This window comes from Ambystoma mexicanum, chromosome 11, assembly GCF_040938575.1.
Source record: "Ambystoma mexicanum isolate Mex_15411 chromosome 11, UKY_AmexF1_1, whole genome shotgun sequence".
Taxonomy (NCBI): domain Eukaryota; kingdom Metazoa; phylum Chordata; class Amphibia; order Caudata; family Ambystomatidae; genus Ambystoma; species Ambystoma mexicanum.
The window spans coordinates 1,239,875,992-1,239,903,338 of NC_090934.1; the positions used below are offsets into that span (position 1 = coordinate 1,239,875,992).

The following is a 27,347-nucleotide window of genomic DNA, read 5'->3' on the forward strand; positions in this document are numbered from 1 at the left end:
GCTGTTCCAGAGGGAGGCCCCGGCCGAAGACAGATCTACCCCCAGCTCGTTTCTATGAGAAACAACTGACCCAGAGGTCAGTTTGCTTCAATTACGCTTCACTAATCAAGGTAAACTTCGAAAAGGTGACGTCCACGAACCAATGAAATCCCTGGGAAACATAGAAAAGGTGAATTCTCCAGATTCCAAGATGGCGCCGGACTGTGAGGGTGTGCCTCGCTGCCCCTCCGTCCCGGCGACCGAATGAGGTGTTAGCAGTTCAAACCTAGCAACGTTTTGGAGCAGATTAACCTCCCCTTGGCCCTGGAAGGTAGAGGAGGCGAAGTACACGCCTGAAAAGGCTTTTTTACAGCTGTATCGGAAGGCAGCGCGACGCCCGGACTGAAGAGCAGAACTTGACAGCAGGGGAAGCGGTACAATAAGTTCAGCGGTGGTCTGGAAGTAGCGGGATGGGAGAAGAGATACTTCAGCCTGCTGGGGATAGTTGGGCAGAGAGGACCCGGATCACAGGGGGAGGTGGGCAACGGGACCCGGCAAAACCGAAAGCAATGCAGTGAGGGTTAAAGAAAATGGCAGTGTGCGGCAATCAAACAGAAGGTAGAGAGACGGGGAATCACGAGGATCACCCCCAAACACCACAGGGGAGGAGCCAGCCGGGAGACAGGAGGGAAGATGGACCGCGGTGCGGTCGGTAAAACATATTACAGAAAGAGTGTTCGTCCGGCCCACACAGAACAAAGGAGCAGCACATGTGGAGCATTCTTCCCGCAACCAGACATCAAATCGAGAACCCCACGAGGAAGTTTATTCAGAGGCCGGTCACCGACTGAAGGAGGAGATCCCTCCAAGATAAAGGCAAATGTACATGCAGGGAGAGCGGGAGGAAAGGCACTGCAGGGGTGAGGGGGGAGAGACAGAAAAGCAAGGATACATTTGTCTAGAATGAAAGAGCATGCTACAAGAGGGATAAAGCAAAACCCAAGGAAGTGAAGCCCCTAAGACTGGAGGCACAGAACAGCCGTAGCAAGAAGGGAGGAGAGAGGAGTGTGTGGGGGCAAGACCCTGAGATAGGCTTGAAACAGGAGAATCTGCGGCGGGGGGGATCAATTAATCATACAGGTGCTGCAAGGAGCAAGGTGGACGGCAAACTGGGGAAGAAGAGGCAAAGGAACATGCCCCCACCCCAGAACATGAAGAAGCACGGGGGAAAGCAGCAGAATAGGTGGCCAAGAAAGGGAAAATACAGAGGCAAGAAGTCTCAGATCCGCCCCAGGACCGCCCAGAGGTGGAGAGGAGGTTAAGGTGTTAGGTGGAAGCGGGCCTTAAAAGAGGAAACCATCTGGAAGTTGATAGAGAATATACAGCATCGGCACAACTGGCAAAATACGACACAAAGACAATTGAGCATTGGACTTCCTCCCTAAACACGTAGGTGGGGGGGGGACTACTTCTGAGCTGACGGGTTAGCTCCCAGATGCCAGGGACTAAGCCCAGGAGCACCCCTCAGCAAGAGCGAAAGGGTCAACAAGATTGCAAGGTGGTCAATTGGGGCGGTGGTGGAGGCAGCAACATCAGGTAGATACACAATTAGCTGAACCAGCAAAAGAAACAGGGGGAAAGGATAATACAGAAAAAAACCTCAAGATGGCACTAAATAAAGAGGAGCTGCAAGACTGCTTGAGAGGAATGGAAAACAGGATGATGGATTCCTTCCAGGACCAATTTGGGAAAATGAAGGAGGAACTCAAGTCATTGCTTCAAGAGGTCAGAAGAGAAATCAACAAACTGGGCAATAGGGTGGATGTGGTTGAGGACGGCCTATCTGAAATGGCAGAAGAAGTAAAACAGAGCAGCAATCTAGTTAAACAGGTAGCTAGAGCAATGTATAACCTGGAAATTCAGGCGGAGGACCTTGAGAATAGGTCTCGTAGGTCTAATATAAGAGTCAAGGGGCTGATCATGTCAGTCATGGACAATTACCTAAATGACGCTATGCAGCATTGTTTTAGCAGCCTCTTGACTGGAATGCAACCTGAAGATGTGCTGATAGACAGGGTGCACAGAATTGTCCCTAAGAGGAGGGACTCATGGGCAAGACTGAGACGTTTTAATAGCCCTGACCTCATACACCATGAAGGAGGAAATACTTGGAGCGGCAAGAACGCAACAAGACTTGACAATCAATGGAGCTCGAATTCAGTTATACCAGGACCTGGCACTGTCAACGTTACACAAAAGAAGACTGATGCAGCCAGTTACGAGGGCATTCATTGCAAAACACATTGCCTACAAATGCACATTCCCGTTTGGTCTGCTCTTTACATGGGAAGGCAAGCAGCAACGAATCACCACGTTTGAGGAAGGACCATCACTGCTGCAGATGGAAGGGGGCGCGGACCTAGCGGAGCAGGGACCGAAGCAAAACACCTCAAACGAAGCTGCCAGATCATGAGAATGGTCGACGGACAAGAGAACAAGGCGTGGAAGGGAAGTCAAATTGTCAGGCCCTCATACGAAATGAAGAACGTGTGGGTAATCTATGAGGTAAAGCCTTAAGTTGAAGCCAACAGAATGTGGACCGGGAAGGGGGTGGGGGATGGATTAACAAATGCAACAGGCTAGGGAAAGTGTGAGCCTGGACGGAGAAGGGAAGGAGGGACACATTGGAATCCAGATCAGGGTATGGAAATATCCTGGCGGAGTTAATTCCCAGGATTGTAAAAGGCCCAATGCCCTGAGGGGACACCGGGGGGGGTGTCCTGGGCACTTTGGGGGAAAGGGAAAAGGGCGTGTCAGGAGGGTGGAGGGGGAGCAGAAGTTGGGGTTTGGGGAGGAAGTTGGGAAGGGGTTGATGTATGGTTTAGAGACCTGCGCGGGGCAAAAGGGAAAGGGGCTAGAGGCTTTAAAACAAGGATATACAGACCCAAAGACATAGCAGATGGCTGAGGCGATGATTATAACCTTGAATGTACAGGGCTTGATTGAACTCACCAGTTAAACGCTGGTCGATAATGGGGAGACTTGTGGAACTTCAGGCATCAATAGTGTTTTTGCAGGAGACACATCTCCTTCCTAAAGATGAATGGAGGATGTCGCATAAGGCATTCCCCAAGCAATATTATGCATTTAGCAGGAAAAAGACAAAGGTCCCAATTTGGGGTTTAAACAGCAATTCTTGTACAAAGATATTGAGGGTAGATATCTGGCGCTTAAAAGGTACAATAAGGGACCAACTGTACACATTGGTGGCGTTATACGTGCCCAACAAGAAACAGGACCTTTATTTGTTGGAGATACTGCAGAAACTTGGAGTTTGGTGTGAGGGACAGGTGGCGATAGGAGATTTCAACTGCGTGATGGATCCTTCACTAGATAAAACACTCCCGGCCTCCGTAGAAGATGGGAAAAATAGTCAGGCATTGGTGAAATTCTTTAGGGACCTAGGGGTAATTGAAACATGGAGATTCTTCCACGAACAAGACAGGGAATATACAAACTATTCAGCGGTACACAAAGCATACTCGAAGGATTGACATGGTCTTAGTTTCCGCAACACTGATCCCTCAAGTGATAAAAGTAGAAATAGGAGTTAAATACTTTCCCGATCACGCCCCAGTGATAATTCAAATCGAAGTGGAGTAAGTAAAGGAGAAAACTCAGAAATACCGGAGACTGAAGGAAATGATATTGTGAAACATAACACTTAGAGAACAACAATAAATAATTACTCCAAAGACAATGATAAGGGGGAAACAGATTGGACCCAGGAAAAGCGGTGGTCCGGGGAGAATTTATTTCGCAATCTGCAGCATATATTAGAGAGAAAGAACTCATTACAAAGAAACTAAAGGGGGAGGTAAAGGAAGCGGAGACAGCACAAAATAAGCCAGACACAAATGTCGTTGAGGGCACTACGGAAAGTGAGAGCCCAGTTGGAGGGACATGTCACAGATCGGGTGGCACAGACACTACTAAATACTGAACAAACATATTACACATAAGGAGGGAAAGCTAACCGATTCTTAGCAACCAAATTAAGGAAACAAAGAGCCCGTAATTACATAGCCCAACTTAAAAATGAACAAGGGATACTATGCACTGCGGAAGAAGGGAAAATAGAAATAAAGGATAGATTTCACGAAGGGCTGCTGAAACAAGAAGGCTTAAACCTGACATTACAAACAACATATATGTCAGCACTGCTTTTACCCCAAATATCCAAGGAAGGTAGGGACACATTGAAAGGCCTGATAACAGCACAAATGGTAAGTGATGCGATTTCGGCCGACCAATAAAACTCCAGGGCCAGATGGGCTAGGAAATGGCTATTACAAAACCTTTAGGTTTCAGCTGCTGGCACCATTAACATGGCTCTTCAATTACATTAGGGGGAACAGCAGGGTTACCGAGGACATGGGGAAATCGACCACGATACTAATACTTAAACCAGGAAACAGATTGTGCCACTTATCGCCCCATAGCCCTGCGAAATAGTGATGTTAAGATCTACGCTAAGGTTTTGGCAGCAAGATTAATGAAGGTACTACCGGGGATCATACATGAGGACCAGGTGGGCTTTATAGCTGGGAGGCATGGGCAGGACAATATAAGACGTGCCATAGATATAATTGACCTGGGGACAAGGACGGAACAGCGGTTCTCTGTTGCAGCGTTAGACGCACAGCGAGCCTTCGACAGCTTAGACTGGGGATACTTGCGCTTTGTCCTGGAAAGGTTTGGATGCGGTCTCGACTTTACCAGGATGGTCCTAGTGAACTTTCAAATACCCACAACACATTTTTTGGTTAATGGGCAGATCTCGGTGAAGATTAAAATATGGAGAGGTACGCATCAGGTATGCCCCTTATCTCTCTTAATATTTGCAATGGCTATGGAGCCCTTACCGGTAGCGGTCAGACAGGACCAGGAAATTCTTGGGGTGACTTACGGAGAGGTAACACACAATCACACTGTATGTGGATGATATTTTATTATTTTTGAAAAATACAAAGGATACATTACCTAGTATAATGGAGAGGCTACAAGAGTTTGCCACAATTTTGGGATTCACTATAAACTACATGAGATCTAAGGCGCTAAATATAACTGAGGAGCGAGGTGAGATAACAAAACTGAGTAGGACATATCCCCTAAATTGGGAAGAGGAGAGTATAGAATATTTGGGGATAAAACTGACGAGGGAATACAGAGGGCTGTATGGAGCAAATATAACACAGCTATGGAAACAACTGCAGGACGATTTGCATAGATGGGATGCGCATGACCTCTCATGGTTTGGACGAATTGTGGCGGTCAAAATTACCCCGCTTCCACAATTACTATATATGGTGGGCTCCCTTCCAGTAGATATACCACCGATCAAAGAACTACAATCTGAGATCATTTCCTTTATATGGCACCGAAAGAAACCGAGAATACAAAAGCAAATTCTGACGCACCCAACACTTCTGGGTGGGCTGGGGTCCCAGACGTAGAGAGATATGTCTTAGCAACGCACATAGCACTGATGCTGAAATGGGCAGGGCAAGACAGACAAAGGTTGGTGTGGTATAGAACAGGTGGCTACAACCATTCCACTAAGAGCTCTACACACTCTCAGTAAAGGAGTCCGGGGGGCAGAGGGACAACTGCTAGAAGCTACTAAGGTGTCATTGCAGGGATGGGATCAAGCACTCAGAAGAAAGAAAATACAGCGTGGATTAGACCCGTACACTCCGATGGGCCACAATGCGGCTTTCACCCCGGGTTGTCAAAAAAACATGGGATGCTTGGACGGGAACTAACTCCATCCTCCTAAGTGAACTGTTTCAGGGTGAAACCCCCCCCCCCCCTCCTTTTTGAAGAATGTAAACTAAAATTTGGTATAGGAGAGAAAGAAAGGTGTAAATATATACAAATTAGGCACTGCATCTCCCAGAAAAGGGTTAGGAAGGCGGGCACAAGGGCTCTGGTGGGGCTAGAACTGACCATAAAGGAAGGTACGACAAGTAGAGGGTTAGCAAGATTGTTTAGGTTGCTGGATGGAGCGTAAATTGGAGATAAGCTTTCGTACAAGGACAGATGGGAAAAGGACTTTGGTGAGCCAATTACAGAAGAGGAATGGGGGCAGATTTGGAGAAGGGCTCACAAAACATTTAAAAGTACAGTTATCAAGGAGACAGCATATAAAATCTGTTACAGATGGTACCTGTCGCCCCCCACCGACTACATGGAGTAAACGCAAATTATCCCCCCTGGCGCTGGAGACAATGTGGAGGGAAAGGGGACTTATATCATATGTGGTGGACATGCCCCAAGGTTACGATATATTGGAAAGAGATTCTTGGGCATATAAAAGATCACGGGCGTGCAATTGCCAGACTCACTAAAGGAGGTATTGATGGTGGTGGAAGTGGTATATGCGGCAACACCGCCCTTATTAGTCACCTGTTGATGGCAGCACATATGACCCTAGCTTAGGGGTGGAAACCGATGGAAGGCCCTATAATAGCTTGGTGGTGGGTTACGATCTGGGGATTGATGGCTATGGAGAAAGTATGCGCCTTGAAAGCGGGCACGTATTTGAAATTTGTGGCAGTATGGAAGCCCTTGCATGTAAAAGACGGGGGGAAAAATTGCTTTTACAAACCTGTGTTACTTAGGAATGTTCATGTGTATTGAGCAAAGGTAAAGGAAAATAATGGAGTGTCCCCCCGTGGGAAGGACTATGAGACTAAATTCAGAGAAAGAAAACCAAGCCATACAAGTTGGGGTTAGGGTGGGGACTGGGGAAAGTGGTATAGTTAATGTTGAAAACTTATTTTGTGATATAGAAAACTCATGAACACTACAATTGCAGCACATGATACCAGGTGTGTTCAAAGTCTAACTCTACAAAGCAAATTTACAAAATGATACTGTTGGTGATGTAATAGATTTGTGTTCAGACTGAATTAATTAAAATAAAAAAAGAAAAGAAAAGCTGAATTCTCCAACTTGCAAGTGTTTCGATGGATTTCTGACCATTGTATTTCTTGGTATTAAACTATTGTTCGTATTTCACTAAGATGTCAGCCTTTCGATCAGAGCCTGCGCACTGTTTTATTTGTGCACCCAGCTGTAATAAACAGCCTTGCTTTTTTGCCCGGGGAATGCTCCACTTTTTGAGGACATGTTTATTTTATTATGCTCTAATTGGTGAACCCCTCACTACATAGCCAAAGTCTAAAGTGGAGAAATGTGGCCAGCAGGGGATACAATCACATACTGTACACCCCTTGCTCCCTCCAATATCAAAGGGGCAGTCTCAGCAAATTAATGCGCATCTAGGGCTCTACTGCCTAATAGGTGTAGCCTGGTGTTGCCAAAAGGGCAATCGTTCACCTATATTCATGGACATCAAACCAAACTCTCCAACTGATTATGGCCCTCAAGGGGCATGTCTGACTCAAATCTCTTACCTTGCAGGTCTCATAATCCTTGCGTATGTAGTGAAGGTGGATCAACCAGTTTCGTCTTTCTAGGATTGGCAGATCAGGAGCTGTGTGAAGAGAAAGACAGACTGTTTCATAAACACAAACAAGAGCCAAAATAATTGTTGATTAATGGCGCTCTGTATTACATCCATAGCCTTTTGAAACATTAAGCACCAGAATCACATGGCGCTCCTTGACCTAGAGTGAGATTGGTGTGTTCTCACCAGCTTCAAAAACCTATAAACCTATTCACAGAGGAAACATATAGGTTGTAAACTGGAAACGCATGTTTACGGTTATGTTATTATGATTTCTACCGTGCATCCCTACCATTTTCATGGTCTCCAGACACCCTGGCGGATCCGAAAAGGAAGAGGGCAGGTATGAGTTAATTAGTGGCACTGAGAGGGAAAAGCGCAAGAGCTTTGATGTGCTATTTGTAGCTTCAGTTCGGAAAGACCAGTAACTGTGTGCTAGCTTGTTTTCGGTTCATATACGTTGTATGGTGTTTGGTGCATGTTGTATATGAGTGGTTTGTGTGCGTCTTGGGTGATGTGGAGTGTCAGTAGAGTGCTTGCAGTTTGCAGTGTTTTTGTGGTGGAGGTGTGCCTCTGGTTTCTTCATTGTTCGAGGATTGGTATGCAGAGTATTAGAGAGATTTTAGTTAGTCGACGATCATCGGAGTCTTTTTCTGTAGGTTAAGTTGATCCGCTGGGTTAATATTCTATGGATTTTAGGGTCGGGTGTTTATTTCACTAGGCGATCCAGTTTCAGAGTTTCTAATTGTGTTGGGTTGCCGGTTTTCCTTCGCTGATTTTCCCTCTTTAGCTTGGTGTCTTAAACAGCATGTTTTTAAGTTTCCTGAATTTTAGGTGATCTTCTGTTCGTATTTCCTTTGGGAGCGATTTCCAAAGTCTCACTGCTAAGCAGGAAATGCATATCCCCCGAATGTGTGCTTTGCATCTTGTTTCCGTTCGAGGTGAATATCGTTGCTCGACCTCTGTGTTCATGTTGGTTTATATGGAGATTTTTCCCAGTATGAATTCCGCTCCTTGGCCGTGGAATGCTCTGTGTGTTATGCAGTGTTTTGAAAAAGATTTGTTTTTTGACTGGTAGCCAATGTAGTGTTCTCGGTGCTTGTGTGATGTGTTCTCTATTAGTGAGTCTGCGGAGTAGTCTTGCTGCTGCGTTCTGTATTTGTTGTAGTTTTCTCATAAGGTATTCTGGCATTACGAGATAGATGCTGTTGGCGTAGTCTATTCTTGACATGATGACAGATGACGAATAGTGTTCTGTGTATGAAGGTGACAAAGAGGAGTATACTCTTCATTGTGTGTAAGTGGATGAAGCAGTTCTTAAAGCTACGTTGAATTGTGGTTCTAGTGTTAGTACGTTGTCCGTTAGTATTTCAAGATTTTTGACCACTTTGGATGGTTCGGGTGGGTTTCCCAGTTCAGTAGGCCATGGAATGTGGTGACTGTCAGACAGGTCGTTGGGTGCGATCATGACTTCTGTTTTGTTCGGGTTGAGGTTAAGGCTGTTGGTGCTCATCCAAAGGTTGAGTTCAGTGAGGCAGTTGTTAAGGGTTCGGTTTTGTTCTTCGCTGGCGTTTATTTTGTAGATGATTTCAGCGTCATCTGCATAGATGTAACAGGTGAGGCCATGTTTTTTGATGAGGTTAATCAGGGGGTCATGTAGATGTTGAAAAGTAGTGTTGAGCGAGATGAGCCTTGTGGGACTCCACATGTTTTACGAGGTGCTGACTCGAATGGTGCTATCCAAGTTGTTACAGTTCTTTCAGTCAAGAATGATTTTAGCCAGAGGAGTGCTCTGCTGCGGGTTCAAATACCTTCATGTAATTTGATAAGTGTTTTGTTGTGGACTGTGTCGAAGGCTGCTGACAGGTCAAGTTGTATTTGTGGTGATTTGATGCAGTCTGCGTTGATTTTCAGATTGTCCCATATACATAGTAATGCAGTTTCCATTCCTCTCCTCTCATGGGTCTGAAACCTACTTGTGCCTGGTCTATTATCCAATTGTTTTCTACATGTTCCAGGATTTGTTCGCAGATGTAGCTTTCTAGTAGTTTTGCTAGGTATGGGATGTTTGAGATTGGTCGGTAGTTTACTAGGTCTTCCGTGTTTACAGATGGTTCTTTAAGGAGCTGCTTGATGTATGCTGATTTGAAGGCTCTTGGCATGGTTCCTGTTAGTGAGTGGTTGAAGAGGTTGAGGAAATATTCTGCAGGTGTTTTCTGGGTGAGGATAGCCTTGTATACGTCTGGTGGGCAGGAGTCTGCTGGAGAGCTGGCTTTGTTGCTTTTGCTCACCAGGCTGTTTAATTTTTCTGTCGAGATCAGTGGGAGGTGGTTTAGTCTAGTAGATAGTTCCGATGTTGGCTGTTTGAGATGGTTGTTGGTGATTTTCAGCTTGCACTCAATGATTTGCTGGATGTTTGTGATTTTGTTTTTGAAGCGGTCTGCAAGGTCATTGCATAGTTTAGTGAGTTGTTGCAAGCTGCTGTGTTTCTTAACTTGTTTATGATGTTGAAAATCTCTTGCTGGGTGTTGCTAAAGTTTGTGATCCGTTCGTTTTAGAACTTCTTTTTTGCTTTCAGAATTTTAGCTTTGTATAGTCGTATCCGTCTTTGGTATGAGTTTTCTCCCGTTGGTCGTAGGTTTCCTCCATTCTTGTTCCAGTTTTCTGTTTGTTTTTTTTAGTGTTCTGAGGGAGGGTGTGATCCATCTTGCCATTGATTTCATTAGAGAGTGGATGAATGGTTTTTCTGGTGCAATGTCATCCAATGTGTTTGCGATCCATTTTGGATTGTGTCCGTTCTTTCTTCTATGCTGTCTGAGTTTAGTATGGCCATCAATGGATTTATGGCTTCCAGTCTCGTGTTGGTTCCACACTGTTAATAGATTTCCAGTTTCTTTTCAGAATTGGAGGCTATTTTGGGCGGTTAGCAAGTATCCGTGTTGGCAGGTGGATCACAAAAGGTATAATTAGGTGGTCGTTCTAGAGGATTTGAATTAGGGGTGCAGCTGTGACAAGGTGTTTGTTGCAGAAGATTGCATCTATTGTGTGGCCTGCTGTGTGTGTGTTGCTTCTTTCACCAGTTGTTGTTAAAGTTTTGGGTGATTTAATGGTCTCTTCTTCGAACCAGATGTTGAAGTCTCCCAGCACGATCAGGTGATCCTGTTTAATGGCGATTTTGGTGATGGCGTTCACAAAGGTTTCTGCGGTTACTGTGGCTTGTAGACAAGTAGAAACGATAGGATGGTTTGGTGACCTAAGGCTACGTGCAGGAGGAGTGTTTGGTGGTGGTGCTGTTATTTTTAGCTGGTCCTTGTATGCTACAGATTGACCTCCTCCTATTTTTCATTCTGTGTTAGCTTGTTGAAGTATGAAATTGTTGGGTAGGGAATCACGTGCTATTAGCTTGAAGTTTTTCTTTAGTTAGCCAGATTTCGGTGAGGAATATGATGTCCGTCCCTCCATTACTTAGCAGTTCGTATAGTTCTGTTGTGGATTTTGACATTGATCTGGCATGGACTATGGTGCAGTGTACCTTTTTGTTTTCTGTTTGTTCTTTGGCTGTGGATTATTGAGATTGCGTTGATAATGGTCAATTTTTCCATCGACTTGTGCATTCAGATCTGTAGTTTCTGTTTCTTCATTGCATCTTGGATTGATGTTTTCTTCAGGTTCGTCTACCTGCAGACACTGATGATACGGTGTACCGTGCCAATGTTTTGTAACAAATGTTGTGGTGATGTTGTTTCTTTCTGTTTTGTGTTTCCCAACTTTCCATTGGGTTTTCGGTTATCCTCCTTACGTGCTTAGGGTTCTTGAAGATGGATGGTTGACCGAGAGGGTGGTATGTTTACAGGTAATGTGATAACTAGAGCGATTTTGGTCTTGTTCTAGCAAAGGGGCTAGTTTGCGGTGAATGTGTAGGTGTGCCATCTCTTGGTATAGGTTGGTTCCTGGGTGTGGTGTTTTGAGATTATTCCAATTGGTTTATTCTGTTTTATTTATTCCTTGTGCATCGGTCTTTCCTGGTGCGGGGCATTTTGTGGTTGGGTCTATCCTGAGAGAGGGATCTTTCCCAGAGACATGGACTATCCCAGGGGTTGGGGCTATCCCTGGGGGTCAATGGCTAATATGGGGATCAAAGTCTATCCCAGGGTTGTGAGCTGTCCCAGGGGCGTGAGCTGAACCGTGGCTTTAAGTATTTTAGGCACAATGATCTCAGGAGTAAGCTGTTTCTGGGCATTGCTAATTCCAGGGAGGAATTGTTCCCTGGCTGGATTTTTTGCCAGAGCTGAAATACTGAGCAATACTTTCTACTGTGTTATGGTTCCTGATCCCTTGTCTTGATGAGCGACTTAGATTGGTTTGTATTCTCCCAATGGTGTGATCTTCCCTTGTGGGATCCTGTATAGATGTCTACTTCACAGTGGTGAAAGCCTCTCTGTGGTGGTTGTATTTCAATCTCAGAGTTTCATGGTACTTGGTGGTCCTATTTAATAACGTAATGGCCAACATGCCAGAGTTTATTCGGGAAACTGTAGTACAGTCCTATTTTTTTCACTGTATTCTGGGGCATGTATTTGATTGCTGCTTTTAGCCTAGTATTTGATTGCTGCTTTTAGCCCAGTATATGCTCTGCCGCATTCAGCCCATCCTGCCTAGTATTTGATGGCTGTACTTAGCCTACTCTGTCCAGTTTCCAACCACGGCATTTAAGCACAGTTTCCCTAGCTTAACTAGTAGTAACACCATGTACTCCTACCTGCCTAACCTAGTCCACCAAGCATCACTTACCAACCTGATATTTATACTCACCACCACCGTTTATATGACCATGCCAACATCTCTGTCTATAGAGGCCCTAGGAGCCCACATACAATCCATCTCCAAACCTTGCAACCCAGCACAGAGGAACCTTAGACTCCGGGCTCGACTACCCAAAATATTCGAACCTATCATTAAATATATAACATCAACCTGGATCACCTTCGACCAAAACTACCTCCACCATTGGAAACCATCGCCCCTCCCAGACGCAAACTCTACCCTAACATTAATAAACCTATGGCCAACCTGCCTCTCACAGTGCAGCTAGAACCTGAATTAAAAGCTGCATTGATCAATGCCAGATCATTAGTCGCTCATGCTACTGACATAGCAGATGTCATACGGGAAAATGACCTTGACTTCATCGCCATTACTGAATCATGGCTCCACGAGGCAGCAGGTCCTGCACTCACTCTGGCAGTCCCAGAAAATTATACCATCCTCAGAGCTGACAGACCAGACGCACAAGGTGGAGGAATAGCAATTATTGCGAAATCTAATCTCTCTATGAGAATCACTTCCACACCTTACCTTAAATCCTGTGAGCTTCTTTCTATCAAACTACCCGCCGCCAATTCTCAAACACGAAATATTTACCTCCTCTATAGACCCCCAGGCCCCATCAGTACCTTCAATGAAGATATCACCACTGTTATCTCCGAGAAGCTAAAAAATTCCTCTCAAACTTTAGTGCTAGGAGACTTCAACCTAGGGTACAACGATATCAATGACCACCAGGCTACCACCGTAACCAATACCTTGTCAGAACTAGGTTTTACGCAGATCGTGACTACTCCCACCCATACTAAAGGGAGAACTCTTGACTGGATTGCCAGTCATAACTGTAACCCCTCTATAACAGCCATTGCCCCCTAAATATGGACAGACCATCACCTTATCTCCTTCACCCTCAACACTCAAAGACCCATAGCTTTAACGCTCACTCCCACCATACCCACTTTAACCAGAAATAAGAACAAATATCACAGCGGATAATATTCTGCCCCACATCCTACCCAAACTTAATTCTCTACCAGACCATAACGACCCAGACATCCTAGTGGAGGAATTCAATAATGCTATGTCCATTGCCCTCGACAGAGTTGCTCCGCTTAAACTTAGGAACAGCAAACCAAAAAAGCACCTGAACTCCTGGTTTACACCCCACTTAAAAAACCTAAGACTACAGGAGAGAAAATGCGAAACAGCATGGAACCGGCATCCTACCGTTGAAAATAAAACGAACCTAATAACCATCTCTTCTCAATACTAAAAAGATATCATCCTGGCCAAACAAGAAACTTATAACAACAGGATCACCCAAGCCACTCCAGTATGAAGGAGCTGTTCTCCATCCTAAAATAATTGGAAACTCCTATCGCAGTACAGGATGACTCCATTAAAGATAAAACCTGGTGTACAGACATACAACTGGGACTAACCAACAAAGTGACCAACCTCCAAACTAAAATTGCCCTAAAGAAAGCCTCATTACCTACCCAACCTCCTTTGGACAAAACTCCCACACCCAAACCCAAAGAATCTACCCAATTCCATTTCTCCAAGGTCTCAGTGATTGAGGTAGAGAAGACTATTCTGACTCTTAAACCGTCTAACTGCAAAGGTGACCAATGCCCCGCACAACTGATCAAGGACACGGCTAGAGATCTAGCCCCCCTTCATCACAAAACTTATTAATGCCTCCTTCACTACGTGCACCATCCCACACAACCTAAAGGAATCCTGGGTACTCCCCCTTCTGAAAAAACAAACATTGGACCCCAACATTCCCACAAATTATAGACCCATCACCACGGTGCCTTTCTTACTAAAAATATTAGACAAGGTAGCGTACACCCAAATCCAGAACTTCCTTGAGATGAACCATCTCCTTGGCACCCGCCAATCCGGTTTCCGACCGCAACATGGCACAGAGACTGCCCTTATTGACTTAAAGGCCCAAATAGACTCACTCAGAGACGAGGGCAAATTAGCTCTCCTCCTCCTTCTAGACCTCTCAGCCGCCTTTGATTTGGTGGGCCATAGAGTCATATGTAATCACTTGGACTCGGCGGCCCACTTCTCAGGAGAGGCTATAGTCTGGATACAGTCATTCCTCAGTGACAGGACCATGAGGGTGTTCTCCCCCGCAGCGGCAGCAGACCTGATACCTATCACCTGCGGAGTGCCCCAGGAATACTGTGTCTCGCCAACACTTTATAATATCTTCACCAAGCCACTCTTTGACGATCTCGACAATCTGGGTATCACCTATACCAACTACGCAGACGATACCCAGATTCTCCTACCACTTACTGGGGATTACGTTGAAGATCTGGCTTTGGTGAACAGAGTCTATAGCATTGTTCAAGCATGGATGGCTAACCATGGCCTATGCTTGAACGATGACAAAACAGAGCTCATCATCCTGGGCACCACAGCCCGCATCTCCAAACTCAACCAAAACTACTCAACCTTCATCATCGATGGCAACACTATCAAGGTCGCCAGAGAAGTAAAAACCCTTGGTTTTTACCTTGATTCGACACTATCCTTAACCAAACAGGTGAACTCACTGGCCTCATCCACGGCCTATACATGTAAATTAATACGAGCCGGGAAACAATTCTTATCAGATGACAGCTGTCTTATCCTAGCCAGAGCCCTCATCTTATCAAGATTTGACTATTGTAACGCCCTTTACATAGGGACAACTAAACAAATCATCAATAGAATTCAAGTGCTCCAAAATAATGCACTTAGAGCGGCCCCAAGTATCCCTAGAAGAGTACATATCTCAGAAATAAGATGTAAACACAAATAGATCTCCACCCAAGAAAAAAATCAACCTTAAATCTGCCTCCCTCATCCACAAATGCTTAAATAACAAAGCCCCCCGCTACCTTACAGAACGTTTTAACAAAAAAAATCCCACTAGACTTACAAGGACAGTCAGCCCCAACTGCCTCATAGTGCCCAGATTTAAACTTACCAATATTGGAGGATCCAGCTTCCCAGTCAAGGCAGCTCAGTTATGGAACGCCCTACCTCATGCACTTAGATCCGACCAAACGTTCAACAACTTCAGAAAGAATGCCATAAAATGGCTCACCGAGAATGCGAACTAAATTGCACTCTCCCCCTCGCACCTCCACTCTCACTTCACCTGACACGCAATGACCTGCTTTTTTGTAAACGCTAGTCATAGATTCGACTGCTTGGCTGCACCTTATCTGCACTTGTACTTGTCTCACCTTGCAGAGTCAAGAAATGTCCTCTTTGCCTGCTTTGTAACTTGTAACGTCTGTAACCAAGCTGTAAACCTCCTTGTCTCTTGCGCCCTGCTACCTCAGGGTCCAGTGCGCACAACAAATAAATAAACAAACAAACAAATCTCTGCCCCCTCTCTCCCTGCATCTCTGCGCCCTGATGCCTGCGGGCTCCGGAGCATTATAAATGGACAAATAAATAAATTCCTCCTCCGTTTGTGTTAATGATGTTTCCCACAACTTTGCCTGACAGGTTTTTTAAAAGAAGGTCGACCACATGTGTTTTAGCTTTGTGTGGCAGAATAAAAGGGCTCATATAGTAGGGCTTTGGTGCGTCCTAAGAATGAGGGAGGTTTTGGATTGCAAAATGTTTTTATATATTATGAGGCAGCACAACTCAGGGTGATGGTGGAACACATGAGAGAGGATTTGAGGACTTATTGGACATATCTACAAGATTGTGTTACGTATCTGAAAAAGGTGAGGGACCATTTATGGGTAGGGATGTCTTTAAAGGAGGGCAAAAGGGGCACTTGCCCTGGGACCCCTCCTTGGAGTGGGGGCCCCTCAAAGCTGCTTGATGTAAAGAATTACGTTTCCATTGTTCACCAAAGATAAATGGCACACATATGATATTGTATAGCATGCTGATGAGGACAAACCTAGTGCCTGTCTGTAGTTGACAAATACATTATGCACTGATTAATTCATCCTGTGTTCACGGTGGTGTACATAGTTTGTTCATTTACCTTGGCACAACTGTTGTAGCATTCTCACCTTTCTGTGGGGTCATTTTGATCATGTGCAATAGCCAAAGTTGAAATGCATATTGATAAATACGAGTGCTGTGGTGGTTCAGAAGATAGCTGAGTGTGTTAAGCACTAATTGCAGAAATATGTGTTCACATGCAACATTACAAAACCAAATTCCAGCAAAGCCGACTTAGCCTTTCCTATGTCTGAAGTTGATAAACCTGCATGTATATGTACTTGGTTTTGTAGCACATCAGGTGGGTGGTTCCATGAATTAATCAAATTTTTAAAAAACGAATGGAGAAATTACTGAATTGTTTTAGGCGAAAAAACAAAATTCCCCTCACCTCATTTCTTAACTAATACACTTACCCCACCCCACACCTATAGTTTAATGAAAATTTACCAAAATTTCGAAACAAATCGCCCGAAATAATTCAGCAATTTCTTCCTAGTTTTTGGGGGGATTCGGTCATTCCTACGGATACCCATCAGGTGCTATTATCAGTAATGCACATGCACCAGATAGTGGTTGCTATAAAAATGGCATAGCAGCAGCATGGTGAATGTCTAGAAAACAGTTTCTTCAGACGAGTTGTTGTAAAACCTAGGAATCTACCTGTAATGATGACCATAAAGTTCTTCTGGAGAGGTGATTAGGTAACCACATTCAAGACTATGGACCCAAGGCATTCATTCTCGTATGCTGCTTTGCCAGCAGACGATACTCTGATCCTGGACAAATCATCTTATAGCAATGACACCTGGTGGCATTGTTTAGTCATTTACCAGATCTTTCTTTTTAAATATGCCATTTCAGTGGAAGGGGTTCTAGACAGAACAAAGCGAACCAGATATCGCAGGCCTCTGGCAAGAATATTTTACGGTCTGATCATTTAAAACAAAAACTGTCTGCTTGTTATGCAATTCAAAGGTTTATCTGCACGTTCATAAACAAACATTTCACAAGCCTGTGTGTTGGGCATATTTAAAACTTTAAAAAACAAAAGTGAAAAGCAATTGACATCTTTTAATATCACATCTATTAAAATGCTAGCATTTATATACTTCCCTTGATGATGGAGACAATGGAGATAGAAGCATTCACATTTTGCAGAATATGCTTCAAAATGGTCATGTTGGATAATGTGATTTGTGTAATTTCCTTGTCAATTCTATACAATTTGATTTTTTTAGTTCATGGTTAGAACTGGAAAAGAAAGTGGTAAAGTGCAAACATTGTAGAACGGGTGCAATTCCCAGCATTGTCTTCATCTCATTTAATCTCATATTGCCTAACCTGTCAAAATGACCAGTCCCTAAGCCTTTCAAAATGATCCCCTTCAGAGTGATTTCATGGTTTCACTGGCTATAGTATTGCTTCTGCTATAATAACAGTGAGCATTTATACTATGCACACCGCAGCCACTTGGTTCTTTGATCGGAATTGTCAACACTACTTTAAAACCATGTCCGTCTTCTTATCTCAATCTATCTGGTTACGCACACCTTCTTGGTAGATTCACAGCTCCATCCACTACCTATGCTATGGTGTGGTATGTGTAGCTTTTTCCTTGCTTCCAATTGATCTCCTGTATCCATGCTTGAGCACTTTTGCATTCTGGGAGGCAGCTAGTCTGAGTCATCCATCTGTTTTGGGTTATGTGCACCTTTTTCATACATTATGTGTCCTGCATTTATACAATGCTAGTACACCTTCCTCGTGGCTGCTATTGATGAACAGTGCCCTGTACTTATGCTAGAACACAAGTACCCTTATCATGGACTTATTATGTTTCCCTTGAAATGCTACTTGTTTGTTACATCACGAATGAAGAGGGTAATGGGACTGAAAGGGAGTACCCATGCTTATTTTGAGTGCTACTAGGCAGCATATCAAGCTATGTGTGATGATAGCAATGAGGTTGGTGTGGCAAGATATACGATCTGTTAATTCCTTTAGTTTGGCGGAGGGGAGCCCAAAGAAGCCTGGGTCTGGCCCTAAAAGTGCTTAGGATGGCCCTTCTCAAAGGCCCCCATTAGATTTGTCCCTCGAGAGGTACGCAAACCCCAACATTCAGAGTCCTTTGGATACTGTGGAGAAATAACAGGCTGAACAGAGATGTATCCTTGTGGCTTTCCCCAATGAGCTCACCGTAAGGTCCTCCATTTCGTCTGAACCAGTTGGGGGGTCAAAAGGACCCAGAAGTGGTCGGACATAGGTCTCAAGAGAGTGGGTGATCTCCTACTCAGTGGGAACTTTAAGGACTTTAGTGACATTCAGGAGATGTTGGGGAAGGAGAATACTCGAATACCTCAGACTTAAAGGGTTGATTCTGGGCCCGTGTGGAGGGAGGGGCTGCTCAGAGCTCACACCATTCAAGATGGTCCTTGAAAAGGACCAATCGAGGGAAGGAATTGTTTGAAAGTTATATAAGGCCCTGGTACTGAACACGATAGAGGGGAGGCCGAACTTCAAAATATACTGGGAGCGTGTGTTGGGGAGGGGCTATGGAAAAAAATATACAGGGTCACATTCCATGGGAATATTTCCACACATGCAATTGTAAACAATGTTAAGGTCTTATATGGTTGGCATAGGGGTCCGTCGAATATTTCTAAGATGGTTGCAGAGACTTCACCGCTCTGCATCAGGGATTGTGGGGAGATATGGACTTCTATTCACATGTGGTGGATGTGCTCATTGATTCAGTTTTTCTGGTCCGATCTGTAGAGCTGGATTAAGGCCGTTACTGGGATATCCCTGTAGCTTAAACCACTCATGCTTCTTTTGGGGATCCTGCCTAAAGATTATGAATCGGATAGATTCCCAAGGACGGGAGATGCCCTTGTACCTGCAGGGAGAATAGACATGGTGCAAACATGGAGACAATCCTCCGTCCCTGATCAGTCGGACTGGTTACAGAAGGTGTGGGATGTTTATCTGAATGAAAAGCTCCCTTACTTGAGGCTGGTTGATTTCATGGGGAAACATGGTGTGTGTCGTTGGGAACACCCCTCTCCGTGGGATGCCCAGCAGTTCGTAGTCCCCGAATTATGGGGTGAAGGGTTGGATGGGTGGAGTTAAAAAGATACCTCTTCTTGTGGGATAGGACTTCTTCGAAAACAGTCCTTGCATCCTCAACAGGCATACATGTTCCCCCTTTACCAGAAATGTTGCTTCCTGGTGAATGCGCTTTCTCCTGGACTCTTCCCTATAGTTTCTTGTATTATCTTGCCCCATGTAATTGAAATGTAGGGTCTCCAGTCATTAGGGGGTGAAGTTTGATTTCAGACTATTGTTAGGTTTTGTTATTCCTAACCCGGATGTTATTGTACCAGAGGTCGCGGGGACTTGGTTTTGAGGGGCCTGTATTGTTGGGTTTTTTGGCATGTTTTTGTCTGTTTTTGATTTATGTATTTGGACCCGTTGATGTGTTGTGGGATTCAAAATATTTCAATAAAAACAGATTGTCAAAAATAAATTTGATAAAACACAAACTAATGTGATTTTTATCATCCACTTTCTTTCCAACATGACATGCAGCTGCAGAGCCATTTGTGTATTGTGCCTTGCCCTGGGGGTTTCACCCGCAATAGGTGATGGCTTGACCAGGAAGCCCTTTGTCCTCTGCTGGGAAGATGCAACATCTTTCCTGGGATTACGTGACATACCACCTCTAGAGGGTGAGAGCTGGGAGCTTCAAAGGGGCATCTTCAACATAATGGGCTAGTCACACCAAAGAGATAATTACTAGAGTCCCTTTGATCTGAGACAGATAGGGTATGGGCAAGAACAGTGTAGCTTTGAGAGGACCTTCACATTGGGATATGCCGGCTTGAATATGCCAGGCCCACACTTCCTTTCTGAGACCTTTCCTAACTTACTGTCGACAAGGCACTCTGGGAGCAGACATCACAAGAAATAACCCTTGTTACAACAGCAAGAATTGGCCCCATACAGAAGGCTTAGAATGGACCAATCCACAGTGGAAAAATGACTATATAAGGGGGTGAAGAGGATTTCAATGGAACATTGTTGGGGTAAAGGCTGCTGAAAAGTTACAATCCATCAGGTGAAGATAAAAACCTCCAAGGAGGGTACAGACCCTCTCCTAACTGCTTTAAGGAAACCTTAAAAGTAACCTGCTGGAGGAAAAGTCTGACTGCTGATGTACCAAGGGCTCTCTCTGCCTGCTTAAGTGGCAAACCCTGCAAATGTCCCCGGCAAGCTTCCTAGCTGGGAAGACACAAACTCACCTTTCCTCAGAGACCCAGTGAAGGTCCCCACTTCACTCCAAAGGCTAAAAAGAAGTGACCTTTGGCTTTTTTCTACAATTTTCTAGTAGATTGAGCCTTTTAAAGTTACAGAAACCTGAACATCGTCTGCCTGTCCCAAGCTTTGCCGAGCTATGAGCTGTTACCACTTGTCGACCCACACTGCTTTGTTTGATCGTGTCTAGTTAGCTTGCAGCTGAAGCTGAATCTTTGCTTTCCGCACACAGAGACCCTGTTGAGAATTCAAACTACACTGACTCAACATATTCTGTCTCAAGCTTATTCAAGCCAAGAACTGTTGCCTCTTGTCGAAAATGCATTGCTTTGTTGAACCATGTCAAGTCAGCTATCAACTCGAACCATACCAAATACACCGAAAAGAAACCAGAAAAGCGGCTCAACATTGACAATATCTGGAAAAACGATAACAAGGTATAAATCAGTGGTTATGTCCCCTGGCCTTGTTCTATGCGATCTAGTGGCATTATTTAAAACGCTATTCTAAGCCCAGAAGACATTGGGCAGCATTACGAGTACGGCAGTGCAGGAAAAAACGGTGGTAACTCTGCATTACTGATGCATTACCGCACTGCTGTACTACAGCGTTGGTAGTAAGCTGGATGAATTTCCTCCAGCAAAATGCTGGAAGTAAATCTGCCACCTTAGTGCCAAAAAAATGGTAATAATCTGCAGAATTACCGCTGGTGAAATAACCACCAGCAGTAATTCTGCCGAAATCCCCATTGCGTCCTATTATGGACTCCAAAAATGGAGACTTATACCGTCTACCACTTGTAATGGCACAATAAATCCATGGGACCAAGTGGCAGTAACAGTAATTCTGTTTGCCTGTATGTTGGGTAAACACAGCCAAACGTGTAATGTGGCCCATTGTCTTGAACTTGTTTGACTTTTCTACAAGACTGTTTACCTACAGACGCATGTACTTCAATGTCCACAGTGTCCTTTTCTCAGAACATCTGCATTCTCTGTGTATCTCGTTATAGGGGTGGGTTGTTAGTGTTTTTAATAGTTTGGCTGTCCTTTTAGTTTAATTAAGGTGTTATTTTTTTTATAGAATCTTGATTGGACAGGTCTTCTTTTTTGGTACCCAACATGATTGTTGTTTTGGATGCTTCAATGCTGGTTTAGACCCTCCTGAAGGTTACATCCTTCCCATACCTTAAAGAGACGAAGGATACTACGAAGGCTGAGTGGCTACTTTTTAGAAACAAGAGCCAATACTATGAAAAGGGAGAATAGTGTGATCGGCTTCTCGCTCATCGCTTGAGAGTCATAGATAATGAAAGGACTGTTAATGCAATAGAGAAGATCGATGGGGTTGTGACTTTTGAACCTGTGACTTTTGAACCTACAGAGATTAAACATTTGAGACATATTACAAACCCCTGTATTCTTCAGAATTCAATTTAACTGCGAATTAGATAAACTGTTGAAACTGGAAGTTAAGCAGAAGGTACATGCAAGAAACGGATACCCCTAATAACAAGATGGAGTCCAGTTGCGAACACATTGGGCTACAAAAACCAATCCCCACAACAAAATGCACAGTTCCAAAAAAACGAAAGTTATCTTTAAGATGACGGCAGTGCTCCTAGGGTGTTTCTTATTGCCAATTCGATCTGCTACTAAAATGTGGAAACATCTTGAGTGATAAAACCAAAACTGTGCGCAGCCTACATGAGTAGCATACCATTAGGTGCTGATGTAGCCATGCCACCTGTGTTATGCATCCTTAACACTCTGATCGCTTCATGCGTTATTTAGACAGATACAGCCAATGACAAGAGTACCATAGGATGATTAATGGTAACATGGAAGGGATTGTAGGAGCAAGATTACTCGAATAACCATGAAGTTAACTTTATTTTCTCATAAGACCGGATTACTCTGATTGCCAACCAATGGGAAATAATTTACAGCATTGAAAAGGGGATGAGGAAGCCAGCCAGGCTTCAGTTAACACAGTTCTGAGCACATCATTGTCAAACTGAGTGTCGAGCAACAAAGCTCTTGATCATTGTCATTCTCTGTGAATCAAAAGTAAGGTTAGCATAAAATCGTCTTTAAGCTCTCTCGTGGAGGAGGACAAATGCCTCGATGTGTTTGCTAGGTAAATGTGAGTGCCTCTGCCCTCTCCCTTTCTGCCACCAGCACTCTGGGGCCAACTATGTTGGCATTGAAGCAGAAAAAAAAACTCCCTTTCGTCCAAGAGTAAATGTGATGAAGGCATTTGACAAGGTTCATCTGCTTGCCCGTTGTCATCCAATTGAACCAAGCATCTATGACAGATTGCACATGGCACATTTTATACGCAATAGCTCATTCATGATGAAGGAATGTATGATTTGAATGATCAAGATATCTGTCTAAAAGAAATGCTTGCATAAGATGAATGTTTCAAAGATAAGCTTTCTGGGCTTTGGTCTATGTTCTTGAGAATGTAGAACACTAGACTAACAATTGTTCCCAAACGTTTCATACCAAAGAACTGCAGACAGAAGATATGCCTGTTCCTTTGATTTTCCTTCTTTCCATGCAGCGTTCAGTCTATCCTGGTTGGGAGGGAGGTTATAAGGAGGGAGAGGAATGTGGGACAGAGTGGAACTCTTCACTATTTTGCCCCTTAATAACTATAGGTTTTGGGGGGTACTGTTAAGCAGCCAGTAAGATGGCTGCATTCTAACAAAACTCTGTACCCAGCTGAATACCCTATTAGTCTAATCTCGAGAACAGCAGGTTAAATTAGGCCCCAAAGCATCATACACCATCTACTGGCCCCCAGGTGACTTAGTGAGACATCTTGGCACCTACCTACAAGGAGGACGGGAGGTATCCTTCAGGAGCCAAGTCCAGTGGTGCAGCAGGCAGCACGAGAGGATTCTTTGTGGCAAGCGGAACATTGCTACAGTTTCTCCGGTAAAGCGGTGACTGTTAGCTCCCCTACACCTGACTTTGGTGTCCCACTGCCTGCTAGCTGGTGCTTGCTGCCCCACGCTTACAGAAAAGCCAAAAGGGCGTTGCAGACTCAGGACTCTCCCAGCTGGCATGGTCTAATGGGGTGGAATGATATTCGTGTCTGACTGTCCTGCATATCATGACTGCCAGAGTAATAAACACAGGTGCTCCTCCCCTCATTGGCACTGAAGAATACCTGAAAGCTTGCCAGCCCATAGTAAACTGAGATAGGGTAAGCCATGCTGGCCACTTGTGGTACCCTCCCGACCCACTCTGCTTCATCAGCTTGTGCAGACCACCATCTTGAAGGCACATCGTTGGAAGAGTTGAGGCACCAGTAGGAAGTTACAGCGAACAACGACAGCTATATCAGCAGATACACATAAGTGAATAATGCATAGGAAAAGATTACATGACACTTGTAATGGATCCAAGGCTCTCTGAGAGCACTGCACATTTAGAGAATCAATTTGATGGTGCTGGGCAATGGAATCCCGCAAGAGCCCTCAGAGCCAGTGCATTGACGGAGAAACTTCAGAAACTGTGATAATCCCCTTGATGCATTGGGTGTCCGTACGTGGAATTTCCTAGGCTGAACTCATGGAAGAACAGAGACTCATTACAAACGCCTCTGCTCTCAGCAAGTGCAACACAGCATGTTTTAGAGAGAAGGGCTGGATGGCTGCATTGTGCATGGGGCTCCTCCATCTCTGTAATATCGAACAGCTAAACTCACCACTGTATCAACTGCAATAAGGCCCCTTAGGCAAAGGTCTAACAATAAATTAAAAAAAAAGGAACAAGATGGAAATGTATACCCAACAACGTGCCAAAAAGCCATGACTCAGGGTCAGAGCGCCACATCACATAATCCGACTTCATGGCAACAACACTGGCATCTGAACAGGAAAACTTGTTAGCAATGCTAGAATCCTTGAAGGTGATCATCGACACCATGAATACAAAATTGGAGAATTTCCTGTGTAGGGTTCCAGAAGGATGTGTTTAAACTCCAGGAAGATTTTAAAAAGTGATCACTAAAAATGAAGATCTTGAAGAGCAGTGGCATTGTAATAACATACAGATATGGGCTCACTGGAGTTGACGCACATTAACAAAATGGAAACATTTATAGAACATCATTTATTTGAGTTTCTGGGGAACCCCACGTTTCACAGCACTTTCTAGTCGAACGTGCACACTACACTCCAGATCCTAAACCACCTCCTGGTGTACCACCACCTGCATACTGGCCAGAATTTTCAACAACTGCAACAAAGATGCCTTACTGCGTGCAGCAAGGAAAAGAGGCAAAATATACTGCAGATTATCAACACTTGGTTTGTTTCCAAATTTAAGTCCAACACTTCAGGATTCAGGAGAGCTGTTCTGAGATGAAGGCTATACTACGAAGGCTGCTGGTTCAGGACGCAATGTTCTTACTTGCGAACCCAAGAACAGTGATTGGACAGGAAAACATGATTCTTCACAGACCAGAAACTGGCGTTGAACTTTTCCAAGGAACTATCTCAAACGTGGTCATCTCACACCCCACTGGACCCACGAGAAGGAGTTGCCAGGATGATGGATATTCTGCTAAAATTTCTCTTGTGTACATACCAAAATGTACATTACAATGCATTCTAAGGTTTCTTTTCTTTCTACATAAGGGTACCACGTTATCGTTATTTTGGTTATTACTCAGCTTGTCAGCTAAGGCAGCCATTGGAGAGCACACAGATGCCCCACCCCACATGCGTGTAATGCTACTGGATCTAATGCCAGTAAAATAGCTCAGTGGGTTAAACGCACTGCTGAGATCTATGTGTGACCTGCAGTCTGCAGATTCAAATCCCAGTATGGTTGACTCAGCCTTTCATCCTTCTGTGGTCGATAAAACGAGTATCAATTCGATTGGGTAATAATAATTGTATATTAAAAAATAATTCAATATAAAGTGCTTTGGATAAAAACACTACATAAATGACAAGTTGGTTTTAATTTTTTTTTTACCAACTTTATTTAGTTATTCAAGAGCATAAATAACAGACATGTGCATGCTTTGAAAATAATAAACAATGACTTTGCCCTTGTCCTCCCCTTTTGCTCGCTCCAGTCTTTAAGGTCCGGTTGCTCATGAGTTTTACTTATTAGAATTCCCCCCCCCCCCCACCACAAACATAACCTTAAATCATATGGGTGGAATATTATATCTTCCTCTGCTTTCTTAGATGTTCTCCAAATTGAGTCGTCCTTGCAGACCAAAGTTTGTACTTTCAAATAACCAGTATTTTGCAGAGTAATTTAGGCTTGAAAAACATCTGTTCCTTGTTATCTGTGAATTCATGTAAAGGCATCCAGGTGTTCAGGTACTTAGCATAGGAGCCATGAGCTAATGCCGTCACTTTTTCCATGGCCATCACCCCCCATAGTCTCACCCACCACATGGCTGTTACCGGCCCCTGCTTATTCTTCCATGCTTGCGCAAGGGTGATTCTAGCTGCGCTCAGCATGTGAGTGATAAGGCTGGCTTTAGCCCCCGAGCTCGCATAGCAGCTCTCAACCATTTCCTCCAGTAAAACTACCACCGGGTCCCAAGGCAGGTGTGCCCCAGTTATCTCCTTGATTTGGCTCAAGATCTCCTTCCAATAAATCTCTGCCACTAGGCACGACCGCCACATGTGGATTAGATCCCCAGGTTGTCCACAATTTCTCCAGCACAATGTAGGGTACCCCAGGTTTATGGAACGCACGCGTGCTGGCGTCATATACCACCGCAGGCAAAGTTTGTATGCCGCCTCTTTTATTGAAACACATTTAGAAATTTTAGCAGCTCTGTGCCAAATTTGACTCCAGGTCTCCCCACATATTGGTTTTCCCACATCTGCCTCCCACCTTTGCATGTACGAGAGAGATTCCTCTGGGTCAACCGCCCCCCATCAGTCGATACAAATTCGATACTCCTTTTTCAGGCTGGCCCTCCTGTATCGCAAGTTCCAACCCTACTGGGTCCCTAGTTGCTCCCTCCCGGACCCTCGTATTAGAGATCCAGTGTTTAAGTTGAATGTAATGGAATCGCTCACCCTCCGGTATATCAAACCTAGCCTTACAGCCCTCAAATGTTAGGGGTGTCCCCGCTTCATAGAGATCCTTCAATGTCATGGTGTTCTCCCTCCCCTTCCAATGTGTCCAAAAGCCAGCCTGCATCCCTGGAGTGAACCCTGGGTTATGAGCGACCAGTGCAAGAGGACCTCCCCCCGCTTTTACCTTCCTGCCCCTTAGTGCTTTGTCCCAGTACCATAGCGTGGCCTTCGTTGCTTCCAGTAATGCGCCCTCTTTACTTCTGTGTCTCGCTGCTAGAAAGCCAGGGCTACCCAGGGGAGTCTTAGTTGCTTCTCTTTCAATGCCAGCCCACCGGTTCTGGTTTTCCCTGGGTGGCCATTGCAGCATAGGTGCAACCTGTGCAGCCCATAAATACCTGCAGAGTTCTGGCACCCCCAACACTCCCAGAGCCTGTGGCTTAAACAATACCTTCTTGGGGACCCTTGGTTTCTTCCCCTTCCAGATGAAGGACATCACATCCCTTTGTAGTTTTTGGATTGCTGGGCCCGAAATGCGTATTGGAAGAACACCTATCCCATACAGAAACCTGGGAAGCAGGGTCATTTTAACCGCTGTTATCCGTGCCAGCCATGATAGGTCCTGCATGTGCCAGCGCTTCAGGTCTCCTG

General features: G+C 44.5%; 1 protein-coding gene across 2 annotated transcripts in view; it reads right to left on the reverse strand.

Annotated features, from left to right (window-relative positions):
• Positions 1-27,347, reverse strand: part of BBS4 (Bardet-Biedl syndrome 4) — a 614,420-nt gene that overhangs the window by 418,698 nt on the left and 168,375 nt on the right. For both annotated transcript variants that reach the window (XM_069624617.1, XM_069624616.1), the window contains exon 3: positions 7,461-7,540. In XM_069624617.1, coding sequence (XP_069480718.1) covers positions 7,461-7,540 — 80 coding nt within the window. The remainder of the gene's footprint in view (positions 1-7,460; positions 7,541-27,347) is intronic.